This window comes from Periplaneta americana, chromosome 16 (genome assembly GCF_040183065.1).
Source record: "Periplaneta americana isolate PAMFEO1 chromosome 16, P.americana_PAMFEO1_priV1, whole genome shotgun sequence".
In the NCBI taxonomy this organism is placed as follows: Eukaryota; Metazoa; Arthropoda; class Insecta; order Blattodea; family Blattidae; genus Periplaneta; species Periplaneta americana.
In genome coordinates, this window is record NC_091132.1 from 136773943 (window position 1) to 136796813 (window position 22871).

The window sequence follows — 22871 nt, forward strand, 5'->3', positions numbered from 1 at the left end:
CTCATTTCACTGAATTAAAATATGTATCCCAGTTAGTTCTTTATAATTATTTTGGCAGCGTGAAGAAGACTGGTTTGTTTGGTGCGTTATCTTTGGTGCTCCTTCGAATATATTTGATTTGGTTGACCAACTCCAAAATCAGTTTCATAAAGATCTCTTACGTAAATTACACTTAAGAAGACAGATCTAGAGATCTAATGTACAAGGAAAAAAGGCAGAAGAAAGGTCCCAGAATATTGAGAGAAACCTAACATAAGAAGAAGAAAACTAGGTCATTAGATGACATCTGCTCTTCTGTTATACGAATTTTAAAAATGTAAATAATCATTAATTGTTCACAGCTGTATTCTTAAAGCTGTTTTTCTTCACTGAAGTTTATAATATTCTCTTCTGCAATCCTTTACTTGCTATAACTTCTACTACAGAGATATAGAAAACACAATAACCCTTAAGCAAAGCCTAGTTCAACCCTAAAACTTAAAAAGCTTGTTGATATGGCGGGTAACCGATAAAGAAAGAAATGGTAATAATGTGGAAACAGGAGCGTAAGTACATTTTTGCTCTCATATAGAATAGTACCGGTAATTAATTTATTTAAATAATTATCTTCTAAGATAATATAGGTTTATTCCTACGTTATCTTACGAGTACGCAAAAATCCAAAAGAAACTGGTTGCATTAGATTTGAAATAAATCACATTCTTTTGTTAGGCGTTTACTCTCTTCTGCAGTTGGCTTTAATTCTCTTTCCTCTCGATAGAGGGGAGCCACACTCAGCAAATTTCGATACTTCTCGGAATGGTGCAGGTCTTTCGCGGAATGTGCGAGGATGACGTACAAAATTATATTGCGAATGATTGCAGGATTATGAAAGCAGTAGTTCATGGTTCTTATAATTGGTACTATCCCAACATTCATTTGGCGAGATTTGGGAAACCACGAACAACGCAAGTCAGGATAGCCGCTCTCCGGGAGCAAACATCGGACCCCACGAATATAAGGCTGACGTGTTAACCACTACACCATCGTCAAAATTTTTGTTTTAAAATAAGTAGAATTGTTTTGAGTAAATATTGTAATTATAGCATTACATTATTATCGCGTGCACTGACTCGCAGATATTAAGTGGAAACTAAATCTAATAGTTTATAAAAAGATCACTATAGACTACTAAACGGACAGACAGAAAAATGGTACACAAGAAAATTACAGTACTTCATTGGAATCAGGGACACTGACATTGTAATTCCGTAAACATATCGAAATATTTATTATTTCCGCATTACAACATTTTCTTTTTTGTCAGCTTCTATTGGAAGGCCAGAGGGAAAATGATGTTATTGTCAAAATCTGCCACTGATGAATGAATGAATGAATGAATGAATAAACAATTAAATGAATAAATAAAAAGAAATATGTAAATAAATAAATTCATAAGTAAATAAATAAATAAATAGACAGACAGACAAACAAATAAATAAATAAAAATAAATAAATGAATAAAAAATAAATAAAATAAAAGTAAAAATAAATAAAAAATAAATAAATAAAAATAAATAAGTAAATAAATAAGTAAATGAATGAATGAATGAAAGAATGAATGAATGAATGAATAAAAAGAAATAAGTAAATAAATAAATAAAAAGAAATACGTAAATAAATAAGTAAATAAATAAATAAATACGTAAGTAAATAAATAAATAAACAGACAGACAGACAAAATAAATATATAAGTAAAGAAATAAATAAAAATAAATAAATTAATAAAAAATAAAAATATATAAAAAATAAATAAATAAAAATAAATAAGTAAATAAATGAATGAATAAATAAATAAATAAATAAATCGTTGTCGTCTACCATCACTTCTTCGGACGACATTTTCATATTGCTTTCAAGTCTCAACAGAAGCCTCGGATGACAAATAAATAAATAAATAAATAAATAAATAAATAAATAAATAAATAAATAAATAAACAATAAATAAATGAATAAACAATAAATAAATAAGTAAATAAATAAATAAATATTTTCTCTTGAGTTAAATGAGATTCGTGAAGTAAATAAATAAATAAATAAATAAATAAATAAATAAATAAATAAATAAATAAATAAATAAATAAATAAATAAATATTTTCTCTTGGAGAGATAAATTAGATTCGTGGACTATATAAATAAATAAATAAATAAATAAATAAATAAATAAATAAATAAATAAATAAATAAATAAATAAATATTTTATCTTAAAAGGATAAATGAAATTCGTGGAAATTCACCTGGTAGTCGTAAGAGGGCTTGAGCTGGTAGAGCGCCATCTCCTGGTGGAACACTGGCGTCACGGACCCGGACAACGGAGGCACGATCCACACCCAGTCGGCGGGACAGCCATTCCTCAGACGCAGCTCGTTCTCGTAATGCTTCATGAAGGACTCCGACGCAGTGTGATGGTCCACTATTGTTACGTTCTTGGACTGCATCACCATGAAATCACAGTCAGAATTACCATCACTATCATTATATGCAGACAATCTATCATGTAATCCGTCCGCCGAGTGGATTTTACGGGCTCGGCTTGTAACCCAGCGGAAGTGGAGGAGACTCTCGCATTGACAGCGGATATTTTTTACTGTAAATCTTATCACTCACGTTTTTATTCTTATTTTTATAAGTAATGTACGACCATGACTAAAACAAAGACCACTATAGAGACTACCGTCGAATCTGGACATGGACCATAACAAAACATCACAACAAGGATCACGATGTGAATCACGGCAAAGACCACGATAAAGGTCATAACAAGTACCACGACCACGATAAGAACCAAGACAAAGACAAGAAGGATCACGACAAGTTCAACGATAAGAACCATGATAAGAATCACGACAAGGACCACATGGACAACAAGGATCACGATAGGGAACACGAGAAAAACCGTAATAAGCACCATGGTCCATGTGACCCTCGTTGTGGTTTGTGTTATAGTCCTTGTAGTGTTTATCATTATACTTGTGTTGATTCCTATCTTAGTCCTTGTGACTCTTATCGTGATTCTTGTCGTGGTGCTTGTTGTGATTCCCATCTTGATCCATGTCGTGGTCCTTATAGTTTGATCTTATCATGATGCATATAGTGGTCCTTGAAATGTTTGTCGCGATACATATTGTGATCTTTGTTGTCTTTGCAATCGTTATTGTGGTCCTTGTTATCTGTCATATTCGTTTTAGTGATCCCTGTTGTGGGCATGGTCCTTGCAGTGATACATCCTTATCGTGGATCTTGTCGTTGTCCTCGTGGTCCTTATCGTGGTCTTTGTCATGGTTCTTATCGTGCTCCTTGGCATTGACCATGTGGTTCTTATCGTGGTTTTTGTCATTGACCTTATGGTTCTTGCCGTAGTCCTGGTCTTTGTCATGATCCTCATCATGGTTCTTGTTATCTTTGTCATGTTCCTTATCGTGGTCCTTGCTGCCTTTGTCATGACTCTTCATCTTAGTCGTCGTGATCATTATCGTATTCCAAATCATGGTCCGTATCGTAATCTTTGTCGTGATCCATGTCGTGATACTTATCGTGGTCCTCGTTGTAGTCCTTATCGTGATCGTTGTTGGCTTTGTCGTGGTCCTTATTATGTTTGTGATGGTCCTATATTTGTCATTTCAGTATAATATTGCCTTCAACGCAAGGTCTTAAAAACAGTACGGCAGTCTGATTTATCACAGAGTTACACAGTATCTCCTTCATCCAAGAAAATAATATTTGAGATGACGTGTATATGTTCCAAAACCTTTACGAGGAGAAGTCAGCGCTCTCACTCCCAGATCTCACCGTTCTCACTTGCAGTTTCTCCTCTCGAGACGTCTTCCTAAATAGCACAAATTATACCACTTGAGAGTCAATAAAACTGGTTATTTTTTCTAATTTTGATCGCTCAAATTTCTTTATTGTTTCTCTTTCCGTCAGGCTACTATGTTCACGTTTTAATTTGCAATGTAATTTCATTGTAGTTTCACATTCAAAGAATTTTAACTCGTACCAAACATATTGTGAGTCCAGTAACAATAAAATTGTGATGATAATGTAATCCACAATAATACTATCTTGCGTTTCCTGTATTTCTAACTACCAATCCCCACTTCTTTTATAAATCGAGAACCGACAGCTGAATCCCTATTTGGAGCTGAGAGGGATTTGATATTGTTTTTTCGTCGTGAGTGTTGCTGGTCCGGGTAAGTTCAATATTTACCTGGAAGCTGTGTAGAACTGCGAGGTTTGTCTCCACGAGAGCTTTATCTTTCCACAAGGTGACAGGAGTCCGTGTATCCAAGCCCATTCGTACTGCCACAGTCTGAAATTAGAACACTATCTGTTATAATGTTAATCATGCTTTGTAACCGTTATAGATCTTATTGGTCTATTGTTTCTTTGGCCTTTATTGAGGCATTGTATGAGCTATATAAGTAAATGCGACGTAAGATAATATAATATAAAGTAACAACACAACACAACATGATACGAGACAAGTTTGTTGCTATTGTATCAACAGTAATCTCACTAGAGGTTTTGATTTATCTAGAGAAAATCAAAACTCGAGTGGGATTTAATTGACTATTACACGATTAGAAGAAAGTATATGAAGATTAGAAGTAACGAAGTACTCCAATACAATTAAATGTTAATTTACTTACGAAAATACAACTGTCTTCAAATGTATTATTGTACCATCTCTAAATTACAAATATTACGCTAGATGGCAGTAGTGTGTTATGTTTAGCTGTTTTCTTGTTATCAGTTGTGCCAATTATGGAATCTTCATTGAACTCTGTGGACGGTTACTAGTCAAGAAGGCTTTGTTGATTCAGTTTCATTTTTATTAAAAAGTTGCATTCCACTTCAATTATCCGGATGCCAGTAATCATCGTCACTTGACAGATGATTTTCAATAAATCTTAGTATTAAACAATCTCTGATACGAGACTATTCATAATATCATATAGCAGAAGCTATAACATAACCTAAATAATATAAACAAGTGTTACAAAAGTTTTTATGCTCGACCATGCCGAAATGTACTAATTATACACCTGGTAGCAGTCCTTTAATGCATGTCATTAAAGTACACCTACTCATTAAAGTACAGGTCTTCAGCCAATGATAACTCAGCTTACATGTTTTCAGCCAATGCCAAGTCAGCTTTGTACCGTTATAAATCCGCAAGTATCGATTATTCTCGGATATGCAATTGAAAGAGAATTAGCGAAAAGTCACGGAGGCTGGAAATCCAATACTGTCGCAAAAGGTTATGTTCTGTTACTATAATAATTAGCGTTACTTGTAAATAATATTCAAATAAATTCAATTTGTCATCTCGTTTTTCAATGTCGAATTCAATAATCAAGGTTATAATATTATCAAGTTTAACGGGACTACGTCAAGGTCAATGACATTATTGTTCCTCGGAAAAAATCAATACTTTCGCGTCTGCGCACATCTCACAATTCACGACCTAGAACAAGGTCACTTCCGATCTTGTCAGATACAAATAAAATGTATACATCTGAATACCGGTAATTTCAAGTTAGAAATATTGTCGAGCATAAAAAGTCGTATGAAACTCGCCTATAATGGCAATTAAGAACCTCGTATGAAAATTATGAAACTCGCTTGCGCTCGTTTCATAATGTACTATAATTAGAGATGATGAAATAAACAAGAAAAGTTTTAATTAACGATGTTGAAATAAAAAATTAACATTAATAATTTTAAAAGGAACAATTATTGAAAGTACAATTTTCAAATTTGAATGTTTTAGTGGTTGATGGTTCAGTTGATGTTATATTAGACGTGTGCGTAAAAGAAGTGGAACTCGTTGATGTACATGGTGTATTCCTCAACTTATTCAGGATTTCCGAATGATGCTCTTCATTTATTTGTAAATAGGGTTTCAGAGAAAATGCATAGCTATGACCAGTGATCTTTATTAATTCTTGTACTTGAATGCCAATGCGAGTCATATTTGAAAGTGCTGTGTATCGACTGGAGTGGTTTGTAATTTTCTGTTTTTTTTTTTTTTTTTTGACGTCCAGACCAATGCAGTTTGAAATGCTGGCAAACAAAGAAACAAATGCTAGTGTAGTGATAAAAATAAACAAATGCTAGGGACATGATAAAATTAAACAAATGCTAGGAACGCAATAAAATTGTGTGATAAGCAGCCATGATTGGTTGAAAGACGTCCTTTCGTACCGTTTTATTGGTCAAAAGTAGTATGACGTAGTAAAAGTGTAATAGTCAAGCCAATAATATCTATATTCATAATTGGAAAAATTTACAGATTATTTTGTCTACATGTCGCAGAATCAACATCACAGAGAAAACAAAAGAGAGACAAATTCAGATTCCAAATATCCATGGAAAGAAAAAACATTTCTCCTTCTCTTTCGTCTTGGTTAACTGGTTTTGTAACCATACATATTCGTATCACCACTTGAGGAGATGTGCACTTGACACTGATACTTCATTTATCTATTTAATGCTACTACGCAGTTTGATTCTGTTTGTCTTCACCAGACAAGTATGTTGTGAACTACATGTTACACACTCTAGTACTGAAGTTCAATAAACGGCGTAATGAGCGCATTAGTTGAATGTGACCATCAAACTCTACTCACGCTTCAGAGCAACTCATGCACTGATTATAGAGTAGGATTCTGCTGGAGCAAATTATATGTACTTAATAAATCGGGTCTCTCTTCAGTGAAATATGACTGTTTGTAGAAACTATCACAAAATTCAATGAGACTTGAGACACGTACTTTGGAGAGAAGATAAAAGAAGTTAAATTAGTTCAGTGTCATTGATATAATTTAACATGCTCACAGAATTCATACCACGAAAATATTCATAAGTATACGACGGAATTCTTTTCCGTTTGCTACTGGATTAGCTAGTGAGTTCCTCTCCTAGTTTTTATTCCAACACTTTGTAAACATAATTTTATTTACAGTATGCCGTTATGCAAATCAAGCTTTCAGGTATAACTCCCTGTAAAGTTGATTTGAATGATTTCGAGAGAAAAATTGTTGCAGGGCCAGGTATCGAACCCGGGACGTTTGGTTTAACGTACCAACGCTCTACCAACTGAGCTACCCGGGAACTCTACCAGACACCGATCCAATTTTTCCCTCTATATCCACAGACCTCAAAGTGGGCTGACAACCGCAAGCAACCAACGTTGAGTGCACACTAACTTTGTGTGACTTAAATTGTGGTTTTCTGTTAACGAACAGTGACGTGTATTATGCAAATCAAGCTTTCAGGTATAACTCCCTGTAAAGTTGATTTGAATAATTTTGAGGGAAAAATTGTTCCGGGTCGGGTATCGAACCCGGGACCTTTGCTTCAACGTACCAACGCTCTACCAACTGAGCTACCCGGGAACTCTACCAGACACCGATCCAACGTTGGTTGCTTGACGGTTGTCAGCCCACTTTGAGGTCTGTGGATATAGAGGGAAAAATTGGATCGGTATCTGGTAGAGTTCCCGGGTAGCTCAGTTGGTAGAGCGTTGGTACGTAAAACCAACAACCGGCCCCGGAACAATTTTTCCCTCGAAATTATTCAGTATGCCGTTAGTTTCACTTGTAATAAAATTTGAATTCGAAATTCTCGCTAAAATACACGTTCCATTGTCGCTGACATCGAAAGTGTGGTTTATGCATGACGCCTGTTTCTGTATATTTAATATCTTTTATACATTTGTGTACAGCAACTTCTCATGAACTATTCAACAATCAATATATACCAGACAATTTATCCAGAATTTATGCATATGAATTAGAACAACATTTATTGAAAATTAACTAATCTTTGCTTTAAATCAAAAACAGACCATGCCGCTCAAGTTAAAGGGATAGGTAAAATTTAACACCTTAAAAAGATCGATTTTTCAAAATATTTTTTAAAATATGCACTAAATATTGAAGTTTATTTCGGTGAAACAATTTTTTTAATATCAGTGTTATTTTCAAAATTATAAAATTTAATGTGAGACGCTGCACATAGCACTACATTGCATATTATATCTTCATTGTTCTTTTACCTCTAAGTACATTTTGAAAATCCACTTGCATTGTAATTCTGAAATAATGAATAGAATTTTATGAATTACTTTTTTGCATCTTTACACACGTCTACAAAACGGAGCAGAACGAAGCCCCTCTGTCTGTTTCATATTTTGTTTACAAACAATAATTTTGAACCAAAATGCCTTGAAAACTTATTACATTTAATTACATATTTATCTATAAATATGATTGTGCTCAGTCTTGTAGAGCTATATTTTAGCTTTAAACCGAATAACCTTAAACAACTGAACAATGAAAGCTTGAAATGTGGTTGCGCTGAGGAAGAAACTCCAGGTTCGGATACTGCAAGTAGCCGCCATTTTGAATACCAATTAAATTATGCACTAGAATTCATGTTAGGAAATTGAGAATAATTTTAATGTGTTAAAAATAGGGTTTATGTGTGTTAATTTGCAATTGTGTATAAGCTATTTACATTTCATGTGGTAAATTCTTCAGTGCTCCAACCTAACTCCCCCCCCCCACCAAGAATTATAAAAAATTGTCTTCCTTATTTTTTTGTCTTTTATACAATAAACTAATAAATGAGACGGTTCACTTTAGTACAGACAAAAAAAAAATAATTGTCTATGAGAAATCAATCATTACATTTATTTAGAAATGATAATTAGTAGGAACGGAGGAATAGACATAGAAATTCAAAATATAAATGCACAAGGAAGAAAGGCTATATCATTATTAAATAGTGTTTTGTGAGGTATGAACGTAATTAAAAGAAAAAACGCTGATTTACAAAGTAATTGTTAAAAAAATATATGGGCTATGGATCTGAAGCTTAGTGAATAAAAATCCAAGGAAAAAAGCTTTCGGCGACTCAAATGAACTTAATTCTTACGTGTACTATTCTTTCATTCCAAAATATGTAAATGCTTAATCAAATTTAAATAAATCTTCACACGATTTGTTCCAAAATCCTTACACAGCTAAACGCATGAAGGCATGGGAGGGGAGGGTAGGAGAGACCATCGAACTTCAAGGGGCAAGTTCGAGCGAGCTAGACAGTTCCGCTTCTTCAAAGCAGATTTCGGTTCCTGTCACGCTCGACAAACTTGAACCGAACATAGCGCTTGAAATGCACTAGTCGATACCATAAATTAGCAAGGAACAATAACTTAATGATTATATTTTGCTTATGTATCAGCTCACCAATGGAATGTCAGAATCCGTTGAATTTCAATCAGTCAGAGGCATCATTCACTGCAATATTACCGAACAAATATTTTCACTTTTGTTTTTTTTTTATGATTCGCAATTGTTTCCACACATCAATAAGTAACACCACAACCTAATTCACCATTGTATTCAGAAATAATCAATTAACATCAATTTCGTCAGCATCAAGTATACTCAACAGATTTTGCTTTTGCGTAATGTCACTCCCATAACAAAATTGTACACTTAATTAAATGTCCGGCTTTTTACTCACAATTGTGTTTATAACAAATTTAACACTTACAGTATTCAGTCTTTTTTGTCATTCGTGTGCAGATAGAGCTGTCACCATTAGATTACTCCAATCGTATATATAAAAAATAATATATTTTCATTATTTCCCTACGAATACAAATTATGTACGTAAATAGTATGCGTTGTTATGTTTATTAATCATTTATTTATTATTCTATTCACGGCATATACTTATTAATTAAAGAGCATGCAAGGTTTTAATTTCTTCGGGATAAATTCACTCGCTTCGAAAACTTTTCGTGATACTGCTTATCTATGACAATCTCATATTAGAGACGTTTCTAAATGTAACAGTATTTATCAGTACATTTAACCTTGTTTCAGAAAAGCACAGTATATTATGAAACACCGGCAAGGACGGTGCAAACTTTCAGTATTTTAACAAAAATTCCAACAACTCAATATTTAAAAAAGTACAGTCTTAGAAAAAAATTTTGTCGCACAGGTACTTTATAAGTCCCAGTGCTCATGATCAGAGGACGAGCGACCTGGTTCACAAGAGTGCGATTAGTTGAAGTAATAAAATTAGTTTTGTTTCGTTGTATATCTTATCATCCGCACTACCTCCTTTGTAGAACTCAAAGTATCTGTGCGACGAAACCTTTTCTAAGACTGTACACTAGTATAGTGCGGATTTTACAATAAAATATTTTGTATGTATGTATATTATTATGTAGCCTATGTATATGTGTAAGTGTATGTATGTATGTATGTATGTATGTATGTATGTATGTATGTATGTATGTATGTATGTATGTATGTATGTATGTATGTATGTATGTATGTATGTATATATGTATGTATGTATGTGTATAGAAAAATAATAGCATGCAGCAGGTCATGTAAAAAGTGACACGCACCTCGAGCATGTTGAGGCGGTGGGTGTCACAGAGGTTCCTGCAGCCGATTTCGGTACTCATGTACCAGCCGTTGAAGGGAGCCGCCGTGAACTCCAGACCTCCGCAGTCGAACAGCATGCTGGACACGGCGGGTAGCGCGTACCAGCGCAGGTCCAGCTTTTCGAACCATTCAAATCTGCAAGCAAGAACCAACAAAATTCGTAGGAAACATCAAAGAACAGGTACCTTGATCACATTCCATAGAAATGTATTAGAATTAATTTACAGTAGCCTAATTACTTTATATCTGTTTGTGCAGTTTTTGAATGATGGTTCCAAATACTACTACCAGGTTGTGTTTTCACTTGCATACCTAGCCTATGTGTATAACCAGATCGATGAGAGGAAAGATGAGGTACATTCCGAATAAATTATTTGGAATTACGGATTTAAAAAGTGTATTCAGTGAAAATTGTGACATCGATATCTGCGACATCACAACACATTCCGTGTGCTTCACAAGCAAGAGAAAAGCTCAAATTCGTACGAATGTCGGTAATGTGACATTAATGATGCTATGGAATAATACAATTACATTCTTAAAGTTGTCTACGTAATTGGCACGCTAGTTCCCAGCAGAATTTAATGTAGGCCTAAAAGCCGAAGCTATTTCATGTACAGTAGTGGCAAAAAAAAAAAACCGGACCGACCCTTGTAGCTGATTTCAGAGCCTTGTTCACTCCAGAGCACGATAGACTGGTAACTAAGACTTTCATGGTTCGAATCCTGTCTGGGAAGGAAAGTTTATTTTGTTCCTTAGTCAAATTTATTCCCAATACTTTTCGATTGCAGCGATATTTTACTACTTAATTAACTTATTATTCCCAGAACACGAATTTTACCAGCAATCGAAAAGTATTGGGAATAAATTTGAATAAGGAACAAAAAAAAAAAGTTTCCTTACTAGGCAGGATTCGAACCACGAAAGTCTTAGTTACCAGTATATCGTGCTCTGTAGTGAACAAGGCTCTGAAATCAGCTACAAGGGTTGGTCCGGTTTTTTTGCCACTACTGTACTTGCACGGATTAAAAAAAAAACTATATAATTATACAAATTTACACGTATGGAACAAAAAAAAGCTATTGTTAATATATAGAATAAATAAAGAATCTGAATTACCATATTACAACAAGTATTGAAAGTTTTGATCAGAAAACTGCACTAATTCAGGCTTTGAGACACTAATTAGGCGATCTACAAATATATTATGCAATAGGTTAATTGAATTCCATGCTGTATGTGCTCTATCGACTCATCTAGTAGATATGGTTGTTGGGTCCCGAGTGTGGCTCTCCCGCCAGTTGACTCAAGCTACAATAGCACGCGACTGATGATTTATTTCGAGGCGGGTTTATATTTTATAGTATCTATTTACATTATATTTATTCGTACATCGCTCCACATCTATAATATAAAAATCTTAATAGTACTACAAAGTCTTAATTCATAGTCATAGTTCAGTTGAAATATATAGAGGAAGGTTTTATAATATACCGAATGATTTTACAATATAGGCCTACTAGTACAATACAAGGGTTAGTATTGATACTTAGGCTTAATACAAGACATAAATATTGATGCAGTGTTGTTGAATATCATAAATTCATCTATAGAATAAAAGGCGTGAGAAATTAGGTACTGATTTAATTTGGCCCTAAATAATCTTATGTTTTGAGTTTGATTTTTTACATCCATATCGAAGCTATTAAAATTTTACTACTCCACTTCTTTTTAATAGCACGACAGACTTACCGATGGAGTATGAACATAATATTTCACAAGTATTTATATTATGAACTGTTGAAGTAGTTGCAAAGTTTTCACGATTACAGAGGAGGAATTTTTATTAATGAACATTATACTGACAAGGCACGGACATTATTTGTACTTTTTTGAAAATGGTCCTACTCGATTCCCTGGATTTGGCATCTACTATTATTCCAATTACTCTTTTTCTTGTACTAGGAATATACTGTTACTACCTTTAATTTTTTCCCAGAGTATTATTCCAAAACTCATTATCGAGTGAAAGTATGCAGAGTGTATTGTTTTTAAGGTATTGATATTTACTATCTCTTGCATAGATCTAATAGTAAAGTATGCTGAATTTAATATATTGCCGATTTGAAAGCCAAGAAATTTGGTCATTGTTGTTTCTATTGGGGCCTGTTGTTAATTTTATTATTGCGTTTGGAATTTGCGAGATTGAATTAGGACAGGATTTAAATTGGATTATGTTAGTTTTGTTACAGTTTAATACTACTTTATTAGTTGAGAACCAATCACTGAAGTAGCCAAAACTGACAGTTCACCATTAAAATTTCTCTTTATCTTTGAAGCTACTCAACAAATAATAACCAAATTTTTAAAAAATCTGTAAATGTATGTCTTACATGTGCAACATGAATTTAATTTTGATTGCATGAATCGTTTAGCTTTATTTGTGAGTTATTTGAAATTGTTTTTTTTTTCGGTAACTCAAGACATTGGTTTTTAATATACGTTTTCTAGAAACACATCACAGACAAAAGTGTGAATATTTTTTCAAGCATGTTTGGAGTCATAAGTTGCAATTTAAGGAACAGAAAATATCATACCATCATTACGATCATAATAAAAGATTATTTCTAATGTTCAAGATTTCCAATCTAAGAATTATGTTTTCAGAGTATTAACATGCAGTATGAATGAGTCTTAGGATATATCAGTATGATTGTTTGTTACTTATTGTAATGCAGTATAAAAGTATCTGTGCAAAATTTGAATCAAATTGGACTTGTAGTTCTGTCGTTTTGAGAAGAGCGATAAAGGTAAATTTTATTACCAGTGCTATGTAGCCTAACATGCTTCAAAACATGCCATTTAAAGGGCATAAATTATAAATTTAATGAACCATATCTATTCTGATTAAGAAAAATAGACAAATTTAACTGAATTAAAAGTGAAAAATATAATTTTTGGTCGTTTCATTGTTCAACCTTCCCTTAAATTACTCTTCAAGGAACGACCACTCACATAAATTGAGGAAAAGAAGACAGAGGACGGACACTGGAAAGTTTTCTTTTCTCAATCGTACTATCAGGGACTGGAATGCTTTACCTGCAGACTTACTAAAGTCTTTACCATTAACCAAAAATGTATTTAAAATAGGCTTAAGGACTTTACTAATAGACGGTAATACATTATGCAGACTATTTTGTGGTTTTACAAATATAATGAGTAAGCAGAGAACATAGTGAATCTCCAATGATTTATATTGGGTGTGCAGTGTGTTGTAGTGAAAGTGCAGTGAGCTTATAAGTAAATTCTGAGAGTTATAGTGCCAGAAAAATAGATTTATAGTGAACGGGTGTGAGTTATAGTGATCGTCCTAAATTCCTTGTAACGGGGTCTAGGCTAGCGATTTGAGGTTAATATAGTAAGTACAATTCTACGGAATAATAAGGATGTAATTGATGTTCTGTTATTTGAAAAGTTGTATCAGTGAAGAAGTGTGTTGTGTCTGTGAAATGTGTTGTGACTGTGAAGTGTGTTTGTGTCAGTGAAGTTCTATAGTTTAAAGTATTTGAACACAGAATTTTTTTGAAGTGTTAGCGAAATCAGGATAGTGTCAGTAAAATGTATCTTAGTTCCAGTGCAGTGAGTGAATTGATAGCGAAATGAGTGTAGTGCTAAAAGATACTTACACAAGTATGAACATATATCATATATACTTGTGGTTTTAAGTTCCAACTTAGGGTTTAGATTTACTTTAATTAATTATGTTATACTGTATTAAGTGATTCATTTAATTTAGGATGCTCCTTATTAATATTATTATATATTGCTATTATTATTTTATTATTAATATTATGACTGTATTTTATTATTATTGTAATTATTGAGTGTAATTAGTTACCACTGCCACCGGGTATTTACCCATTTTCAGTGTGAATAAATACACACACATACATACATACATAAATAAATACATACATACATACATACCTACACACATACATACATACCTACACACATACATACATAAATTTTTCCAGTCACTAGAGTCAAACGCGGACAAGTATAAAGAAATAGTAATAATTGCTCACAATTGAGTCCAGAACTGAATTGTTTTTGTTAAATTTACTTATTATCTGAAATATGAAACATATTGAAGAAATATGGGCATTTTCTCACATTATCTTATGGAATACGGGGTTGGTGTGAAAGATGATGTTTCTGCTTTAGTGATAAATGAGAAGCAATTAGCATCACATTTTAGAGGAAGCTGCGACATAAACAGACACAGAGCCATCATGTTACACATAGGTAAGTGCCTGTACTCACGTGGGGTGCGATAGAGGAATCTCCAGCACGAGCTCCGGCGGTATGTCAAAGTAGTCGGGGTCGTGTCCATTAGCCGACAGCACCAGCGGCAGAATGTCCCACTTGGTCCTCGCGCTCTTCCACCCCAGCTTCATGCACACCTGTCATAAAATTCATCACAAATATCTCTAGTTATGTCATTTCAGGCCTTCCTGCCGGAACCAGATTTATATGGAAAACAGGACCGTATTTGCTGTTAATTTATTACACAATTCATAGGTATGCGGATATAATGCAGACAGAAGCATAGAATTATTGTAGAGATCCACAATTAGTAGCTTTCATTTTTCCTTCCCTAATTTTATCGTTTCATATGTCGAAGCAGGTTAAAATGTATAAGGATTCGAAGTCCTGTTAATAGTTTGCATTTATAGTAATTATATAAATCGAGATATATCGGGTTATTCAAAAGTCACGAAATAGTTAAATGTATACCAACTTTATTAAGATAGATAAAGATAGACAAACTTTATTGTCATAGAGACAAATATCTATAAACATTGTCAATAATATACATTAAAATTACAATAAATCAAAAATAAAATACATTACGCAAGAGTTCAAAAGCCAACACGTGCATCCGCTAGACTGTAGGGACACAAATGTATTAATTTATTTTTATATACATCCTGAATTTAAGAGTATTATTTGTATATTTAATATCCTCAGGCAAGCTATTGTAAATTTTAATACAAGAAACTATAAGTTCTGCTAATATGTGCGTCCGTTTCGTCTGCAATATTCGCCGGGCTGATCACGTAACACCATCCCTCGAAATGCCCTGGCTCCGTCCAGAAGATCGTAGGAAAATCCAATGTCTTTCCCTTCTCTTTCACATATTGCATTTCTCCACTCCTGTCTATCTTGCGTCTCGTTTTCAACATTTATCCACGCATCATAACCTAGACACACGATCACAACACTCCTCAATATTATCCATTCCCTCTCACCGAACATCCTCATATTCATCTTCTTTCACTGTGTCTGTTCCTCGGCTTTGGAATTCTCTACCGAGTAATGTCAGGGACTGCCAGACATCAAACCAATTTAAGAATAGACTAACGAAATATTTTTCTAACAATTCTTGTTAACAATAATAGCCGTTTCAGGTTTCTCAATGTTTAATTGTTATATATATCACAGAATAAATATTTGAATTATCTCATTATTATTATTATTATTATTATTATTATTATTATTTTTCTATTTATTTATTTATTGTCGCTTTAACTTATAACAAAAGTCATATCGCGACACGAATTAATTTTAACAATATATAACATTTAGCAAGTCGTAAAATAAAAAAAAAAGAATATTACACAATTTTATCAAACAATCCAGTCAACTTGAAAAACTTTATGACACTATTGCAGTGAGAAGGTTCACCAAGAGATCTTGCTATATCGTTGGGGATTTTTAGTTGTTGTCGTAACTGATTGTATTGAGGACAGTCCTGGATGATGTGTTTCACAGAAAGAGTTTCACTGCAAGTGTTAGAAACTGGAGAAGGTTTCTTCTTTAATAAATAACCATGTGTGAGCTTGGTATGTCCAATACGTAGTCGGTTGATGAGAACTTGATTCCTGCGTGATAGATGATTAGTTGGATGTGATAGTCTGAAAGCAGTTCTAATTTCCCAGAGTTTGCTAGTAGATGTTTGAAGCCAGTTGGAGCACCATAGATCATTTAACTTTGTTTTAAGATGAGTGGCTATATCACTATTCCAAGTGGCTATGTCCATATCCTGTATAGGAAGACGAGTTGCTTCTTTTGCTGCCTTATCGGCTTGTTCATTTCCATGCAGACCCTGGTGGGAAGGAATCCAGATTATGATAATTTGCTTTGATTGACTGTAGATTTCAGTGTAATAATGTTGAATTTCGTTGATCAGTGGAGATTTAGAGGATGAGTTATGTAGGGCTTTTATGGCAGATTGAGAATCCGTGAAGAGCAGATACCGATCGCTATCAGGATGTTTTAGTACATTCTCAAAGGCCTTTTTAATTGCATATAGTTCAGAAGAGTAAATTGTATAAAATGTTGGTAATGTATGCAGCATGATGTGAGTAGGATAAACTATTGCACATGCAGTGCCGTCTTCAGTTTTGGAACCATCCGAATAAATATGAAGGTAATTTGGATATTTTCCACAGATTTCGTTGGACAGTAGTTGATAAATGTTTTTATTCGTTTGTTCTTTTGGATATTTGCATAATTCTGTATTTACATATGGTACTTTGATCCTCCAAGGTGGTATATTTGTTTGTATTTCTCTAGAAGATATCCGAGGGATTCCTATATTTATTTCACTCAGATATGTCTTTAATCTTGCAGAATATGGTATTGAATGTGTTACTTGTGGAAGAACTCTATGATTAAAGGCAGAGGAGAAAACATACATATACATTCTAGAATTTGGAAAGGCAGCTGTCTTGAGAGCATAGGTAATGCTTAGTTGTTTTCGTCGAATGTGTAATGGCGCTTCACCAGCTTCTATAAGTATACTGGTGGTGGGACTAGTTATAAATGCTCCCAAAGCTATACGTAGAGCTGAAGTCTGTATGGTATCAAGCATTTTCAAAATAGTAGGTTTTGCTGAATTATATACTATAGCTCCATAATCCAGTTTGGCTCGAATAATATTATTATTATTATCACTATTTCTTACCAATGTTTATTATTGTCACACTAAAATTACTTATCCAACTTTCATTATTTACTTTAATGTTGTTTTATGGTCTAGATATTGTATTCAATTAGAATTAGAGTCTGGCTGGGCGGAAGAGAAGGCCTACTGGCCTTAGATCTGCCAGATTAAATAAATGAATAATTATTTATTATTATTATTATTATTATTATTATTATTATTATTATTATTATTATTATTATTATTATTATTATTTGTAAGGTGGTGTACCGAAATACTTAAAATATTTTTATTACGAGTATCATAAGAATGAAAGTCACTATTTTGGTGAAAGTCAGAAATATTTGAATAAATTAATTGCAATACATTAAAAATATATATGCCATAAATAGTGAGAATATTATACTGTAAACAATATTCCCTACAGGAGATTCTACTATCAATACCCGCTATGCACCTGACAATACGCTTCTGAGCCATAAAAATGTCATTCAACATGGTTCCAGATCCCCAAAAACAAATGCCATATGAAAGCCGTGACTCAACTTGTGCAAAATAAAAAGACATTTTCCAAATTTAAGTCTTCAAAAATCGGAGCCCTGTCTTTCACGTGCCGCTTTGGGTGTTACTGTGCTACCTTACTAGGTCGTCACGGGTCCAGTACAAGAGCTCGGTTCTCATGTCTGTCGAGGATAGCGACGCCCCCCCCCCACCTTCTCACCACTCGCCCTGCCCAGTCTTTTAACGACTTGACCTTGCTGTTGTGCAGTCGTGATGCTCATCGCGCGTGGGATATTAGTTCCAATACAGTTTTCCCCTTCAAAATTCTCTTAAGTTTCTTGAAGGGAACTGTGAAAAACGGAGTGAGATATGTAGGCAACAGGCTGGGAACTACATAGATACTTCCTCATAGCCCCAAATTCCATTGCAAGGACACGCGATTGCGTACCTTTTAATTGTTTCTCCTCACATTTCGTTTATTTAAATTTTATTTATTTAACTAGCTAGCTAGTGAGAGTTCAAATTAAAATTATAAAACAAAAATGTTTCTAGTCACTACCGTGTACGGTGTGGTCTTAGCCAATAATATAACATAACATAACATTTACAAGGACAGTTTACTAAATACAGTAACTTAATTCAAACCAATACACACTCGAACAAAAAAAAAAAAAAAGACACATTTAATATAAATTGACAATCGGACAGAAGCCAGTGACATTCAATAAAAACAAGAATATAGTCGACAGAAATAAAAGGTAAAAAAATACACATATTTGTTAATATTATATATCATGAATAATTCTATAAATTTCTTTTTTAAAAGCTTCAATTTTAAAAATTTCAAACTTGGAAAATGGTTTTTAATTTTATTGTGAAGTCTTGGGCCGAAACTAGCACCCTGTTTAAGGGCTGCACTTGTATGACATTTAGGCTCAATTAACGGGAAAGTAGACTTTTGTCTTCGAGTACGATATTCATGTCGATTAGATTTATGTTTTATTTGATTTCTGTGGTAGTAAGTTAGTAAACTATATTTATAAATTTAGGGCTATGTTATAAGGTATGTATTGACCACACAAATAATAGAATTAATTCGGTTTTATATTAATTGTATTACAATATATTGATTGTTATTGAAATAAAAGCTGCCAGAATTGGTGAAGCATCAGCTAAATGTAATGAAAAACTTTTGAGGGTTTGACAAACCTCGCACTTACACTACCGCCAGTTTTTATGTTTTTTCCTAGGATTGTTTTACATGTAGTAGATCTACACCAAGAGATAAAGCAAGCTATACTGAGAATTTGACTGCTCTTAAAAATTCGCAATCTATTGTCCTCGAAGACGCAGATCTCAGATCTTTTGACAAGAACTATACCATGAAGAGCCTTTAATATCTAGGAACGTAAGAATGATTTATCTACAAAACGTTTTTCAACGAGCTCAGCGGCTACCTTCATCATATTCATTTAAGTAGTTTTTGAGGAAACAAAGACGTGGCAATGAAAACTTGCAACTCAGCAGAAGTTGAACTGAAAGGAGCGCAGAGTGCAGAGGGCCCGCTAATTGAATCAGACTGCGGGTTGGTGCTGAGTAAGTTAATTTGTAACTTTGGCTTACAAAGATCCAAACAATATGCCCGTTAAATGGCAACTTCTGCGACGAAAGAAGTTTCAACAAATATATTTCCGGCCTCTGTCAAGCAGCCTAAATGATTTTACTATTAGTATTAGGCTAGTATTTCTTTATTTATTTATGGTAGAGATAAGGCCGTCAGGAATCTCCCCTCTACCAGGGGATTACAACTACAATATGAAGAATAAAATTACAATTAATATTCAATTTACAATTGCAATTACAATAAAAATCATAGTACGAAAAGATTACCTGATTAATGAAAACTAGACAATTTATCACAGAAGTTAAGAACAAAGAATATTTTTTGTATTTACAGAATTACACATTAAGCCTAGAATAACAAAACTGTATAGTCATGAAATTACCGAATATTGAAATATTTTGTGATAGATTGAGGGAACTATTTACAAGAAACCATGTCTGAACTCTGAACGAGTCTCAATTACTGACCAAGTGCCTAGTAAGTTTGCGTTTGTATTCAATTTTATTTCAACAGTCCCTGATGTTAGCAGGTAGCTATTTATCAGGCTTTATTATATTTTACATACGAGTAGGGAAACGGAACATGCCTTAGCCCAGTGATGTCAGTGATCAAGCGGGCGCTTTAGATCTCAGGAGAGCCTGAGCGCTTTACAGCGGAAAGGAAAGAGACAGACAAAAAGAGGTAGTATATGCCGCTTGGTCGATCTATATTCAGGGATGGCCAGCACTGATGCAATAGATAAAGACAAGAGAACTTATTAAAACTGTATCCATGTTAATTTTTAGATTTGCCTGAGAAGTATAAGTGCATTATAAGAATGTAAGTTTTAATTTTAATGTTCATTTTTCACAAGTTTTATTTTTTTGTTCAAAAGAAATATATTCTCAACTTTCTTTATACAAAAGTGAAATTTTCAGATATAGGCCTATTTATTTAGTAGCCTTACAGAATGTTTTCGTAAATCTAATATACCGTAAATGCGTATTACTGAAGATAGTGTATTGAAAGTTTTGAAAATATTCGCATGGAAATTGTTTGTAAGGAAATGAATTAACAAAGCAAATACTGTTACATCATAAGCAAAATATACGTGCCCATGTGTTGTAAAAATGTCAGCTCTATAGCTTCAGCATATTTCGAGAAAATAATTTAATATTCTGATGATAGGAAGTTGCTCACCAATATCACCTTAAAAGCATAATGCGATAAGAGTTTTGTTATGGAATATTAGTTACACTTAAAACATATACAGCACCTAGGTAACTTTGCTTTGTACTGTAATATTATTTTGATTAGTTATTGATTATTTTTATAGGGCTAAAGGTTCCATCAATATCAATTACAACTTGTCATGTCATACTCAATCTCTGTTTTTTTTTTTTTTTTTTTTTTTTTTTGGATATCACTTTCTTTATGAATGATGTGTTTCATGCATTTAGTACAGTATAGTTGTACTACTACGGAATTTATGTGAATATTCCTTCTTATCTTTTTATTGTGTTATTAACATTTAAAATACAACTGCAATATTAAGAAATTGGTATTAGTACTTTTGTTTTACAGAAAATGTAGATAATATCAAACAGAAAGAAGCCATATAAAAATAATGACATAAAACTTCACGTTCCGTTTGAAATTTGTGCACCACTGTTTTCTTAATCCAACAGGTTGCTTATTCATATACACAACCCTTCCTCTTTCCATACTTAGCGCTTGATGCCCGCGCACGACGTCAAGGTCAGAAAAATGCGGTTGCTTTGACATCACTGCCTTAGCCCATGGTGTTTTAAAAGCCAGTTGTATGAATAAGTAAATTGCCAGATTTTGAGGCTTCGTGGAAACTAAAGCTGTGATTTGCTGTCTAGCATTACATATTCATATTCGTTGTCAACGTGATGTTATGTGTAATGAAAAGCAGAGGTAAAATGACGAGTTGTAACTACATCCGCGTATCCTTTTAGCGTTAGATTAAGATTATATAAATAAAAACTAATGAGAGTGACAGAAAAAATAAAAAGATAGGAAAAATAATGAGAACAAGGAAAACGAGAAAAAACAAAGAAGTGGGAAATAAAAAAGAAAGAAACAAAATAGATAGAAATATTTTAGAAGGGAGAATAAATAAATAGGTAACAAAAGAAGAAGAAACGACGAGGTAAAGGAAGTAAGGGAAAAGGAAATTCATGAAAGAAAGAAAAGAGAAAGAAGTCAAAGGAATATAACAATGGAAGAATACATAATTATGAAGACGAAATGAAAGAAACAAAGAAAGGAAGAAAAGTAAGTAGATGAAGAAGCTGAAAAAATGAGAAGTAGAACGAAAGACGAAGAAACTTATGGAAAACAGAGGAAGAATGAAAGAACAAGTAAGGAGAGGGAAAGAAAAAAAAGGAGAGTGAAGCTAGAGAGTCAAAAAGAAAGAGGAGAAATGAACTGGAACAAGAGAGAAAGGAAGAAATTAAAAGGAAGAAGAGAGAAGAGGGGAAGAAAAAGAAAGGAAGAAAAATAACAGGGGAGGAAATATAATAAGGAGCTAAAAGACGGGAAAAATCAGATAGATAAATTAAAATATAGAAATAAATATGGAAAGATGGCAAAGTCAAAAAAATTGAAAGAAAATAAAGATGTAAGCAAAATGGAGATTTCAATGAAAGGAAAGTGAAAGAAAAAAATATATGCTAAAATAGATAAAACAAAACATTAAAGACTGAAAAAAAACTGAAAGAAAGGAAAAAAAATCCAAGAATGGGGGTGAAAGAAAATTTTAAATAGAAGAAAAATAAATAAAATAAATACAGAAGGATAGAATTATGGAAAGAAGCAAAACATCTTAGAGAAATTCTCAGAAAACAATCATTCCAGTCATGGTGCCAGCTCCCACATGAAGGCAAAGGTGTTTGTACATATGAAGAATGCCCCAAAGCTAACTCCTGGATCTCCTCTAAAAATGTCTTTCGTTCTCGGAATACATCAATGCCATCAAGATGTCTTGCAACGTCACCGCAGTGAGCTCTGTCCCTGGCAGAACCTTTAGTACTACCCGTTGTCTCCATCCCGGCTGCAGAGAGACTGAGACACTTAGCCACGTACTGGGATTCTGTAAGAAGGGAGAGCTACTGCGTAACAACAGACACCATCGTGCCCGTACAGCAATTGCCAACCTGCTAAAAACAGAGGATGGGAAGTACATGAGGAGATTCATTGTGTATTTGAAGATG

The 22871-nt window shown here is 33.5% G+C and overlaps 1 protein-coding gene across 2 annotated transcripts in view; it reads right to left on the reverse strand.

Annotated features, from left to right (window-relative positions):
- Nos (Nitric oxide synthase) overlaps positions 1-22871 on the reverse strand; it is a 501742-nt gene that overhangs the window by 108093 nt on the left and 370778 nt on the right. For both annotated transcript variants that reach the window (XM_069813071.1, XM_069813070.1), the window contains exons 6-9: positions 14843-14982; positions 10477-10651; positions 4249-4350; positions 2279-2473 (exon numbers count right to left, since the gene is read on the reverse strand). In XM_069813071.1, coding sequence (XP_069669172.1) covers positions 2279-2473; positions 4249-4350; positions 10477-10651; positions 14843-14982 — 612 coding nt within the window. The remainder of the gene's footprint in view (positions 1-2278; positions 2474-4248; positions 4351-10476; positions 10652-14842; positions 14983-22871) is intronic.